Below are 13,038 nucleotides of genomic sequence, written 5' to 3' on the forward strand. Positions count from 1 at the left end.
TAATTTCTTGTAAATTTTAAATTAAATTCTACTATTAGGAGATTTTCTCTTCCCTATTTATTTATTCATTTGTTTACTTACATCAGCATGGACTCAGGGATTTCTATTTTATTTAGTGGATTATAATCTGTTACTGTGAATGTTTATTATGATGTTCAGTTGTGCCAGATTTGACCAATGGAACTCTGGTTTTTATTTTGTTCTTAATTTGTCATTTTTCCCAAGTTTTTTGCAATGAACCTAGATCATTTTTGTACCTAAGTGAGGGAAGACTACCTTTTCAAAATGGGAATTAATGGATCTTACTGTCACGCGAGTATATGTTCCTCGGTTCTTTGTCTCGTCACAACAAAGATTTGGAGCAACGGACATTAAAGCCCTCAGCGCGTCACAGCTCTAGAGTCTTGGACAAATCATGTTATACCTCTTAGGCAAATCAGTGTTACAGCTGTATTTTATTTAGAGAGAGAGAGAGAAAGAGCGCACGCACGCGGGAGAGAGAGTCTGTGAGAAAGTGCTTTGGCTCCTCCTTTTATATGTTTTTTCCTCCACCTGGGCCTCCCCCATGCAAATTGGGCTTAGCCAGGAGTGCTGTTTGTTCTGCCTGAAGTCTTCACTCTGGTCCTCGGACCTTCCTTGTCTTTTAGCCACTGCCATTTTGGAATCCTTTTCATATAGAAGTTCTTATGGTTAGTTATTAAAGTGATTTTCTAAGGCCATTTTAACATTAAAACAACTGTGATTCTTAGAACATATTGATTTCATTAAAATTTTTCACATTAAAATATTTATAAATGTTTTCTTTTTACAGATTTAATAGTCCAGATGTGACAATAGAGCCTAAGTTCAGGCTATGGTTAAGCTCAAAATCAGACAGTTCTTTCCCAATTCCTATCCTTCAAAAGAGTTTAAAGGTAAGGGCAATGTATAAGAGATACTAGTATTGACTCTGAAGCACCGTTTGAATGTAAATTATCTTGTATTCATGATTCTGAATTAAGAAGAGAGTGCTAATTCTAGTATGCTAAATCTTTCCTGTGCTCAGCCTAACATTGTGGACCAGAAGGATGCAAAAGTATAAACAAGATCCCTGCTTTCAAGGGATTGGACAGTTTAAATGTTTGTTTTCTCAAACAAGGATGCTTAAACTTCCAGCTCCCATAAACCAAAAGATAGAGTAAAGAATTTGGGTCCTTCCTTGCCTTTTGCTTCTCTAGCTTCTTCCTGTCTCTGGTCCCCCCTAACTCTTTCACAATTTGTTATTAATTCTCTGAAAAGGATCTGGCAAAAAGCAGGTTGAAACTATTGACTAAAAAGTCCTATTTAAAAATTATTTGTGACTTCTACTCATATCCACCATTAAGTTTAAATAAATACTAAGAGTTGCGTCAATTCTGTTAAACAAGTGTCCAGTTGACCAAAAGATGGAGTCCTAATAACAAAGAAGACTGACCGTGGCACAGGCAGAACGCATGCCCAGATATGCAGACACATGCACACTTCCGAGTTTAACAATTAGTGTGAAGACAGAGGAAATGGGGTGGATGGGCAGTTTCCTGATAGAGTCCCAATCCAGCCTGAGAATAAATCAAGTTTACTCTTGGGAAACAAAGAAACTTCTCTCTGTCACACTGACCCCCAGCTCTTCCCAGATCCCTGGGTGTATTTACCCAAGCCCACAGTACTGAGGCACTTCCCAGCTTCCCTACTCCTGGAGAAGGTGGGACATGGATTGGAGAAATCTGCAGCTTTTTGTCTGAGACTCAAGACAGCATTTTATCTTCATCCAGGAGAGGGGGATATGAAAGGTGGCGACAGAGGTAAAACTTCAAGGAACATTTTAAGTGCTCTGTGAATAAATCAGTCAGTCTGATCCTTAACTCAGAAATCTCACGTTCCACAGGAAACTCTACTCAATGCTTTGTGGTGACCTATATGGGAAAAGAATCTTAAAAAGTGTGAATATATGTATATATAACTGATTCACTTTGCTGTACAGCAAAAACAACCTTGTAAATTAACTATACTCCAGTGAAAATTAATTAAATAAATTCAAATTTAAAAGAAATTTAATGTTTATGTACACACACACACACACACATATATCATAGTACTTATCTACACATATTTATACATATCCTACATACGTATCCATATAATTGAAATACACATACACATATATATGTCTATGTGTGTATGTCTATGAAAACTGTGCAAGCAAAGAAACATTTTCAGACCTTTCGGTTTTAGACTTACAGTCATGCTCTTTAAAAAAAAGCCCTCCAAGTAATTCTCTTTCCACTTCACCTCCTGTACCTCCTCATTTCAATTTTCCTAGGTAAGAAATCAATCAATTTTCAATGAAAACAGAGCACTTTAGTAACACACCAAGTTATTTGTCCTCTTTTTCCATATCACTGATGATTAGATACTTTTGTTGGTTCCACAAGTTCTCTGTGTACTATATGTGATGCCCCTTCTCTCTGCTGCCTTGCCGAGGCCATGCAGCCCTGATTCTGTTACAGCCACTTAGCTGCCATCAAGCATTTAGAATATAGGAATTCTTCACTTTCAACTTTCTAAAAAGCTGGGCTTGCTGAGCAAACAGGAGTGCTTTTAATAACATTGTTGTACTTCTCATTTTAAAGTACAAATTGGAACAATTGGAAATCTGATACAATCCCTTTACAGAAGTTTTCAAATGGGACAAGAATAACACAAGATTTTTTATTTGGTACTGAATCTTAAAAAGAGTTATAGTCTTAGCAAGTTCTGTTATCAGATATAGTCTTAGCTAGTTCTCTATGTAAGTAAGAGTCCCCCACCCCCCCCACCAGTCCTAATGCCTGTGTCTGTCCTCGCCAGTTGTTTTTACTCACATCTGTTTTAAAGATTGCAGTGGAAAATCCCCAGGGACTGAAAAATAATTTACTTCAGACATTTGGATACAGTGGGAGTGGAGAGATAACAGAAGAATTATTTGAAAAACCTGACTATGGACCATGGTGGAAAAAAATTTTATTCAGCTTGTGTTTCTTCAATGCTCTGATCAATGAAAGAAAAATTTATGGAATATTGGGCTGGAATATTGCATATGCATTTAGTTCTTCAGACTTGGAGGTAAGTCTGGTACTTTGTATATAACACCAAATAAGTAGTGATATGGAGAAGGCAATGGCACCCCACTCCAGTACTCTTGCCTGGAAAATCCCATGGACAGAGGAGCCTGGTAGGCTGTAGTCCATGGGGTCGCTAAGAGTCAGACATGACTGAGCGACTTCACTTTCACTTTTCACTTTCACGCATTGGAGAAGGAAATGGCAACACACTCCAGTGTTCTTGCCTGGAGAATCCCAGGGACGGGGTAGCCTGGTGGGCTGCCGTCTGTGGAGTCACACAGAGTCGGACACGACTGAAGCGACTTAGCAGCAGCAAGTAGTGATAAGATAAAAAAAAGCCTAGTGTATCTACACAAATACTAAATGTTTTTCATGGTACTAAAGTAACAAACTCTGTAACTAGGCGATGAGGGCTGACTAACATTTAAAAGCGGGGACCTGGAAACCCTCTTTTCAGGAATCAAATCAGAGCTCCTCTGCTTATAGCTGTACAGGATTTACAAGTTATTTGGCAAGCTTACTAACCTCTCTGGGTCTTAGTTTCCTTGGCCAAAAAAGTACCTCTGCCAAAGGGCATTGTAAGAGGCAGACTAGGGACTTCCCTGGTGGTCCGGTGGCTTAATTCTGTACTTCCAGGCAGGGGGCTGGGGTTCAATCCTGGTCAGGGAACCAGATCCCACATGTTGCAACTAAGATCTGTCACAGCCAAATAAGAAAATAAAATTTTTTTAAGAAAAATAAGAACAGACTAGTCAATACAGTATGAATTGTAAAGCACTTAAAACAGTGCCTGACACATAAAAATCACCACAAAAGTGTTTGTTGTTTCTACTTATTCATTTAAAGCAAGAAAAATTACATTGACCCATTGTAGGAGGGAAATTTTAGCTGAAGAGTCTTCACTATTCTTTATATAGAACCCTTTATTTGTGTTTAATATTGCAAACTATTTTTCTTAATTTACAGTGTTGTGTTAGTTTCTGGTATATAGGCACAGTGATTCTCTTTTTCATATTCTTTCCCATGTGGCTTATCACCAGATATTGAATATAGTTCCCTGAGCTATGTAGTAGGACTTTATTGCTTATCCATTCTATATATATAATAGTTTGTATCTGCTAGTTCTGAACTCCCAATCCAGCTCTCTACTGCTTCCCCTATTTGGCATCCACAAGCCTGTTCTTTGTTTCTGTGAGTCTGTTCATTTGTGTCATAGTCTAGATTCCACTGGAGAAGGCACTGGCAACCCACTCCAGTGTTCTTGCCTGGAGAATCCCAGGGACAGGGGAGCCGGTAGGCTGCCGTCTATGGGGTCCCACAGAGTCTGACACGACTGGCATGACTTAGCAGCAGCAGCAGCTAGAGTCCACACATAAGTGAGATCATATGGTATTTGTGTTTCTAACTTACTTTGCTTAGTATGATAATCTCTAGGTCCATCCATGTTGCTTCAAATGGCATTTTTTCCCTCCTTTTTTATGGCTGAGTAATACTCCATTCATCTGTCAATGGCTATTTAGGTTGTTTCCATGTCTTGTCTATTATAAATAGCACTGCTATGAATGTTGGGATGTGTATATTTTTTCAAATAATAGTTTTGTTGAGATATATGCCTAGGAATGGGATTTCTGGGTCATATGGCAACTCTCCTTTTAGTTTTTTGGGGAACCTCCATACACTGCCTTGATTCCCCATACATCCTATTTGGTTCAGTTTCTCTGGAGAACACTGCCAAATACAACAATTAGGGGAATATTGATTAAAACCACAATAAGATACCACCTTTCAGTACCACGGTGGCTAAAATAAACAAACAAAAATGTAGAGAAGCAGGCACTATCTCATACAGCTAATTTAATTGTTAGTAACTTTCCAGAAGACAATTTGATAATATATTTTGAAAGCCTTTAAAGAATTCCTGTTACTATTGATATAGACGAAGATAGTCACATTTATAAGATTGATTGCCAAAATTGGGTTATAACAGAACATGTATAGTGTGATCTCACTTCTGCACACATAGAGTATATATTTATTTCAGTATAAATATACACAGATGGTTTAATATACACTAAACCATCTGCAAGGGAAACAAATGGTAGGACTGCGGAGGGCCAGGTGTTGGCAGGGTCATGCAAAGAGCGTGGGGTGAAAGGCAGCAGCTTTACTTGGCTCAGGTTGGAATTTATGGGCTGCTGCTGTCCTTTTGGCATTTGGCAGAGAGGCTTGCTTAAACAGAAGCAGCTGGTTACATGGTGGCTGCTGCTGCTAAGTCACTTCAGTAGTATCTGACTCTGTGCGACCCCATAGACGGCAGCCCACCAGGCTCTCCTGTCCCTGGGATTCTCTAGCCAAGAACACTGGAGTGGGTTGCCATTTCCTTCTCCAATGCATGAAAGTGCAAGTCAAGTCACTCAATCGTGTCCGACTCTTCGAGATCCCATGGACTGCAGCCTACCAGGCTCCTCCATCTATGGGATTTTCCAGGCAAGAGTACTGGAGTGGGGTGCCATTGCCTTCTCCGTACATGGTGGCGCCGCTCTCCAAAAGAAGCAGCCTTCCCCTCCTTTGTCCTCCCCTTTCATGTGGCGAGTGTGAGAGCATTCTTCCCAGTGGCAAAGAAACAGACTGCCTGCGTGCCAGGATATCTGAATCTGGGTACCTGATATTCAAGTAGTTGTCTAGAAACGCCAAATGCTAGCACCTTGAAACTGTGGGAAATTGGATTGCTGTACAGCCCCTCTCATTAAGTGGAAACTTCTGGTTCAGTGGGAAGTTGAGTTTGGACTCAGCTCCTCCCACTAGGGGAGGAGTTTCAGGCCCAGTCAGCTCCCTGTCAGGCAACTTGGAGAGTTTCCTCAGTGGACTGACAACTGACTGATGCTATCTGCCAGCCCATAGGACTAAACGTCAATATAGTTTCCACCACATGTAGGACTACCACCACTTTAAGCTCCCCAAAGTCTGGACCTGAGCCACAATGACAAGACCAAGAAAAATAACATATCAAACAAGATCCAGTAGCCAAAGAGAGAAAGAACACAGGAAATAGAACAGAAAATTATAAGAGCCCATAAGGATACAAAAGTACGTACACATTTTACACACATGATTTTTTGTTCCATGAGCACATATCAAAGAATTTTTAACTCACTGATAAAAGAATCAGCAGAATGGTAAAACTGATTTTTAAAAGTATTTGTTGTCTAATTACTAAGCCGTGTCCAACTCTTGCAAGTTGGAAAAGGACTGTGGCCCACCAGGCTCCTCTGTCCATGAAATTCTCCAGGCAAGCATACTAGAATGGGTTGCCATTTCCTTCTCCAGAGGATCTTGCTGACCCAAGGATCAAACCCGCATGTCTCCTGCATTGCAGACAAACTCTTTACCACTGTGCCACCAGGCTCCTTTTAAAAGTATAGGATAACAGAAATATTTAGAATTATTTAAACAATTATAATGAAATATGATTATCAAATTACATATAAAACTGCCAAATGCCATACAGGCAATAAAATTGTAACCTTGGGGTTGTAATTTTCTTTAGGAGCCAGAAACCATTTGTATTTCTACAAGACAAAATTTCATTTGCATCATTATCAGAAAGAAACGGATACAGGGCCAACAGTTTCCTATAAGTTAGCCTATACTTGTCCAGAGTTGTAAAGTGCTCTAATCAATAGGAAATAGTAAATCAAAACAAAAGCAGATACTCCTGAAGTATTTGCTAATCCTTGAGTGAGCATGTTAAACAATGTTCCAGTATGACATTGAAAAGTATATGGTCGTCCTTTTGCCTTTTTTTCAAATTTTTGAATTTTTATTTGTGTCATTAGCTCAATTTATGATTGTAAATATGATCAATTTATGATCCCCAACAATTATGTATTATCCCTAAAAGAGGATCAGTGTCACTGTGTTTCGGCATGATTCATTTACACACATGTGGAAAGAGGCGTTAATTAGTACATAGGCTCCATGTGCTCTCAACTAATTGAAGTTGTATACACACACCGTGATTCTTGAACTTAAAAAAAGAGTTAGATGGTTAGAGGGAGATGAAGGGAAAAATGGTCATGGTTGGGACTTGAGTTAATGGCTAGAAAAAACAAATAGAAGGAATAACTCAGAGCATAGGAAGAAAGTTACAATAAGATGGAAATCATAAGGCACAAATGAAGAAGGCATTTAAAGGGAACACCTAAAAATATTCAAATGATATGAATTCCTGAGGAGAAAACTGAATAGAGAGAAAAAAAAAGAAGAAAAAAGCTGTTTTATTGTCTCTGAACTGATGAAAGATTTGAGTTTACAGATTGAAAATCCTTCCTAATTCAGGCAGAGTTGTCATAAAGACATATTTGGACATAAGCTAGAAAATTCCTGAACTCCAAGCTTCAAAGACAAGTTATAAAAGAACAGTGATGACACTTGTCATCCACCATCACTAGCTAGAATGAAGTGGGATAACATCTAGAGAATCTGGGAGATTAAGACTGCACGCCAAGAATCTTATTTCCAGCCAAAATATCATTCACTCTGTCAAAGTAAAGAAAGATATTTGCATATATGCAAGGATTTAGATAATACATAACTCGTGTTCTCTGTCTGTGGAAAATGCTTAAGATCTACCCTATGTACAAATAGAACAGAGCCCCAAAATAAAGGAAAATGAAAAGAAATTGAAACTGTGGTGAACAGTATGTTGTTAAAACTTACAATAGATTATTAAATCTAAATAGATAATAATAAACAATTGAGGGTGAGTAGTCTAAGTGCTAAATATAGATTATTTAAGAGGAAGATTCATACAAGAAAAATTCCCTTAATAGTTTTAAGCTGAGTTTTAGTAAGAGTACTAAACTATAGTTTACTAAACTTTATAGAGTACTAAACTGTAGTAAGAATACTAAGGTATCTCAATAAAGCCTAGGAGTTGGAGTGGAGGGAAGCGTGTACATGAAGAGTGAAGGAGGAGAGTGAAAAACTTCCAAAGAGTTTATGTGAGGAAAGAAAAGATGAGAGGAAGGAAGTATAAGTTTTCTAAATGTTTCACCTTATTGCTAGCTTTAACATTAGAGAATGCAGAGGAAAAAATAGGGAATTGGAAAACTTTGGTAGGAAAATAATTGACTTCTCTTCATTTGAATAAAGGAATGTTATTTTAATATGAATTCAAGGAAAGGAAAGGTAACCTGTAATGGAAATGGTATAATGTTTAAATTAATGAAGATCAAAGGCAAATAAATAACAATTTGATCAACCTATTAAAATGAGGGAGGGAGAGAAACAACAAAGTAAACTAATAATGTAAAGTAATACAAAGGGAATATCAGTTTTTACATTAAATGTAAATGGATTGCAATCTTTCATTAAAGAAGCAAAATTATTACCAGGGTTACAAAACAAAACTCAATTTTACAGAGTTTATATGAAAAACCCTTACATCAATGAAAAAGCTTGAAACTACCAAGAAAATAAAAACAGCAAAAAACAGGAATGGTAACATTAATATCAGTCAAGATGGATTTTAAGCTGAAAAAGCACCAAGTAGTAGAGAGAGAAACAGTTTATGAAGATATAGCAGTCATGAAAACCTAACTTTTACAGTGCTTTCTCTCAGACATGGTTTTAAGTACTTTATGAATTAACTGAAATCTTACAACATTCCTAAAAACAAGGTAGTATGATCCTTAGTTTACAGTTGAAGTTCAGAGAGGTTTGGCAATTTGCCTAATGAGTGAGCAGAACAGGCTCGACTCGGTCACAGGTGGTCTAGCTTCAGAGTTTGTGCTCTCAGCTATTTCATTATGTGGTGTCTTTATTTATCACAACTGGTACACTGAAGGCAATGGCACCCCACCCCAGTACTCTTGCCTGGAAAATCCCATGGGTGGAGGAGCCTGGTGGGCTGCAGTCCATGGGGTCGCTAGGAGTTGGACACGACTGAGCGACTTCCCTTTCACTTTTCACTTTCATGCATTGGAGAAGGAAATGGCAACCCACTCCAGTGTTTTTGCCTGGAGGATCCCAGGGATGGGGGAGCCTGGTGGGCTGCCATCTCTGGGGTCGCACAGAGTTGGACACAACTGAAGCGACTTAGCAGCAGCAGCACATATACACATACATGTATGTCTATATAGACACGTTTATCTGTACATATGCATTATATAAATGTATATGCGTATGTGATTATTGTGAAAATTTCAAAAAACTCACAATTAGATCTAATAAGCAAAAATAAGACAGAAAATAGTACAATTGACAAACTTGATTAACAGATGTAGATAGAACCTAACATCTTTCCAAAAGACAGTTCATATTTTTTCATACAGCTAAGGAACTGTTAGAAAACTTAATCGTAAACATGGCCACAAAGAAAAATATTTAATGATTTTATGGGTCACGTTCTCCAGTCATAATCTAATAAACTATAAACATTTGATCCAAGAAATCTTAACAAGTTGTAAAATAAGAAACACAGCTCTAGATAAGAATATTAAAAGGGAAGATAAAGAGAATATTAAAGAAAAGTCATAAAATATCTCAAACATAATAGAAATTATACTACTTTATACCAAAAAAAAAAAGAAATGGTGCTTCCCTTGTGGTCCAGTGGTTAAGACTCTGCCTTCCAATTCAGGGAGTGAGGGTTTGATCCCTGGCCCAGGAAATAAGATCCCATATGCTGTGGGGTACAGCCAAAAATGTGGGGGCTTCCCTGGTGGCTCAGATGGTAAAGAATCTGCTTGCAATGCAGGAGACCCAGGTTCAATCCCTGGGTCAGGAAGATTCCCTGGAGAAGGAAACGGCAACCCTCTCCAGTATTCTTGCCTGGAGAATTCTATGGACAGAGGGGCCTTGCAGGCTACAGTCTATGGGGTTGCAAAGAGTCAGACACGACTGAGCGAATAACACCACCATATCAAAAATAATGTGAGAGACAAAAGCTATGCTCAGAAAAAAAAAAACTAACTCAAATATTCATTATTAAAGAAGAGTGCAAGAAATAAATATTCATCTTGAGAAATTAGAAAAAATAAAAATTAAATATAATTTTTAATATTAATGAAATAACACAAAATGTAGAAAGGAAAAATAAATTGTAAAATTGGTTTTTGATGAGACTAATAAAGTTTGGAAATCTAGATGAAACCAATGATTTCCCAGAAAAATATGAACTTTCTAAATTGACTCATTTTGATATATGGCAAAACCAATACATTATCGTTAAGTTAAAAAATAAAATAAAATAAAATAAAGAAATGGAAATGTTGACTAGACCAATGGCCATAAGAAATTGCAAATAATACCAGAATGAAATGGTTTCACAACTTATTTCACTCTGAATTTTAAAAAACAGATATATTAATATTATTTAAACTATTCCAAAACTTAGAAAAAGATGGCAATCTCCCCAATTCATTCTATGAAATCAACATAATTTTAATATGAATACCTGCTGCTGCTGCTGCTGCTGAGTCACTTCAGTCGTGTCCGACTCTGTGCGACCCCATAGACGGCAGCCCATCAGGCTCCCCCGTCCCTGGGATTCTCCAGGCAAGAACACTGGAGTGGGTTGCCATGGCCTTCTCCATTGTGTGAAAGTGAAAAGTGAAAGTGAAGTCACTCAGTCGGGTCTGACTTGTAGCAACCGCATGGACTGCAGCCTACCAGGCTCCTCCATCCATGGGATTTTCTAGGCAAGAGTACTGGAGTGGCTTGCCATTGCCTTCTGGAAAAGTACTATAGGCTAATTTCACTTAGGACTTCATATAAAAATTATATATTAAACTTAATAGGTTTCAGCAATGAAGCAAAGAATGATATACTGTGCTCAAGTGGGGTTTATTCCAAGAATGTAAAAATGGCTCAGTATTTGAAAATCTATAATCTCAGTTTAAATGATCAGATCAATAGATATAGAAAAGTCTTTGTTATGAACCCAGGTACCATTCCTAAAAAGAACTCTTACAGGATTCAAAGCAACAGCTTAAATATGAAAAAGACTACCACAAACCTAAAGCAAATATTATTCTAAATAGCCAAACACTGAAATTGTTTCAAAGAAAACCAGGAATCAGACATGGATGCTTTTTATCACCATTGTCATTCAACATTGCCTTAAAAGTTCTAGTAAATGCAATAAGATAATTCGTATTAATGCTGTAAAAGAGAAGCAAGAAAAAAGAGGAAAAAGCTACCTTTTGTTGATGATATAATTGTGTATCTAGGAAATCTGAGAGACTAGTTTAAAAAAAAGACCTGTTAGAAGTAATGAGAAATTCAATAAAGTGGCTCAATAAAAACATAAGTATATAAAAGCCACTAACTTTTCCCCAGCAGTAAACACCTAGACATGGAAGCATAGTACAGTCAGAGTAGTGACAAATTTTTTTTAATATTCAGGAACAAATTTAATAAAAGCTGTATGCATCCTAAATAATGAACACTGTAAATCAGGAAGTAGAAAAGAATAACATTTGCTGAGAGCTTAAAATGTTCTGATTACTTTATATGAATTATTTAATTCTCACAACAACCTTATGAAGTAAGTATGCTAATTATCCTCATTTTAAAGATAAGGAAATGAAGGCTCAGAACACTTAAAAGACTCTCCAAAGTTACACAGTTCTTGCAGTCTGCTGCCACATCTCTGTTTTCAATCCTGCCTTCTCTCTTCAATAGGAAGACTTCCCGTATCATAAACTACCAATTCTTCCAAAATTACGTATCACATTTAATGTCAATCCAATTGGAACCCTATTAGGAAGATTCTGGAATTGATAAAGTTTGCATAGAAGAAGACACACTGAAGAATAAACTAGAAATATACAAAAAATTAAAATACTGCAAGAATCTCCCTTCACCAGATTATCAAAACATATTTTTAAAAAATCCACTATACTAAATCCAATATTGTTTGGCAGAAGTAGACAGCAAATCAGTGAGACATAATAGAGAATACAGAAATAGATCTGAGTTTATATGAAATTTTAATATTTACATAGAAAATATTTTAACTCAGTAATGAGGGCTTTTTTTTTTTTTTAAGTAAAAGATACTGGTTACTCTGGCCATCCAGCTGGGAGAAAATTGGTTTGGCCCTTTATCTTATACTGTATACAAATATAAATTTCAGAATGGAGTAAACTTTAAATGTATCAGTTCAGTTCAGTTCACTCGCTCAGTAGTGTCCGACTCTTTGCAACCCGATGAATTGCAGCATAGTAAAACAATAAAAAATCTTTAAAAATAAATTTGGGAGATTACATGTACAATTGTGGAGTTAGGGATAACTTAGCTAAAATTTGAAACCCAGAACCATAAAAGAAAAGATAGGCATGTGTGATTATAAAAACTTCTATATGGAAAATGGCGACAAAATAAAGTCAAGAGACAAATCACAGATTTAGGATAATATCTGCAATGCAAATAACTTACAGAGTTAATGTCTATAATATACAAAGAGCTCTCACATTTTAACAAGAAAAAGACAATCCAAAGGAAAAATAGCTAAATGTACAGAAAATCAAATCTTGACCAATAGACATAAGATTCTGAAAATAACCAGTAGCAAGTGAACTACAAATTAACAGCAAAGTACAAAAAAATTGCATAGGGCAACCTCTCCTAGCAGAGGAAGGGATGAAAGAACAGTGGAAGGAATGAGAGAACGGTGGCAACTGTTAGTGGAAATATGAATTGTTGCAGCCATTGAACAACAGTAGCCAAGATATGTTGGTTGGGCAGTTGCAGGATGTTGTATATAAAGATAGGAACACAGAAAAAAAAGATGAGAGGGAAGGAGAGATGAAAGATAGGTGAAGGACTGAGGGAGGATAGAAAGGAAGAGAGAGAGGAGGGAAGGTCAGGAGGGAAAAAGAAGGACTGAAATCAATTTATGTGCATATAGTTA

General features: G+C 37.0%; 1 protein-coding gene across 1 annotated transcript in view; it reads left to right on the forward strand.

The window, feature by feature from the left end:
- The window catches only part of DNAH14 (dynein axonemal heavy chain 14), a 376,162-nt gene that overhangs the window by 334,885 nt on the left and 28,239 nt on the right, over positions 1-13,038 (forward strand). The window contains exons 75-76 of the mRNA XM_027564099.1: positions 812-914; positions 2,893-3,120. Coding sequence (XP_027419900.1) covers positions 812-914; positions 2,893-3,120 — 331 coding nt within the window. The remainder of the gene's footprint in view (positions 1-811; positions 915-2,892; positions 3,121-13,038) is intronic.

This window comes from Bos indicus x Bos taurus, chromosome 16 (assembly GCF_003369695.1).
Source record: "Bos indicus x Bos taurus breed Angus x Brahman F1 hybrid chromosome 16, Bos_hybrid_MaternalHap_v2.0, whole genome shotgun sequence".
NCBI classification, from domain to species: domain Eukaryota; kingdom Metazoa; phylum Chordata; class Mammalia; order Artiodactyla; family Bovidae; genus Bos; species Bos indicus x Bos taurus.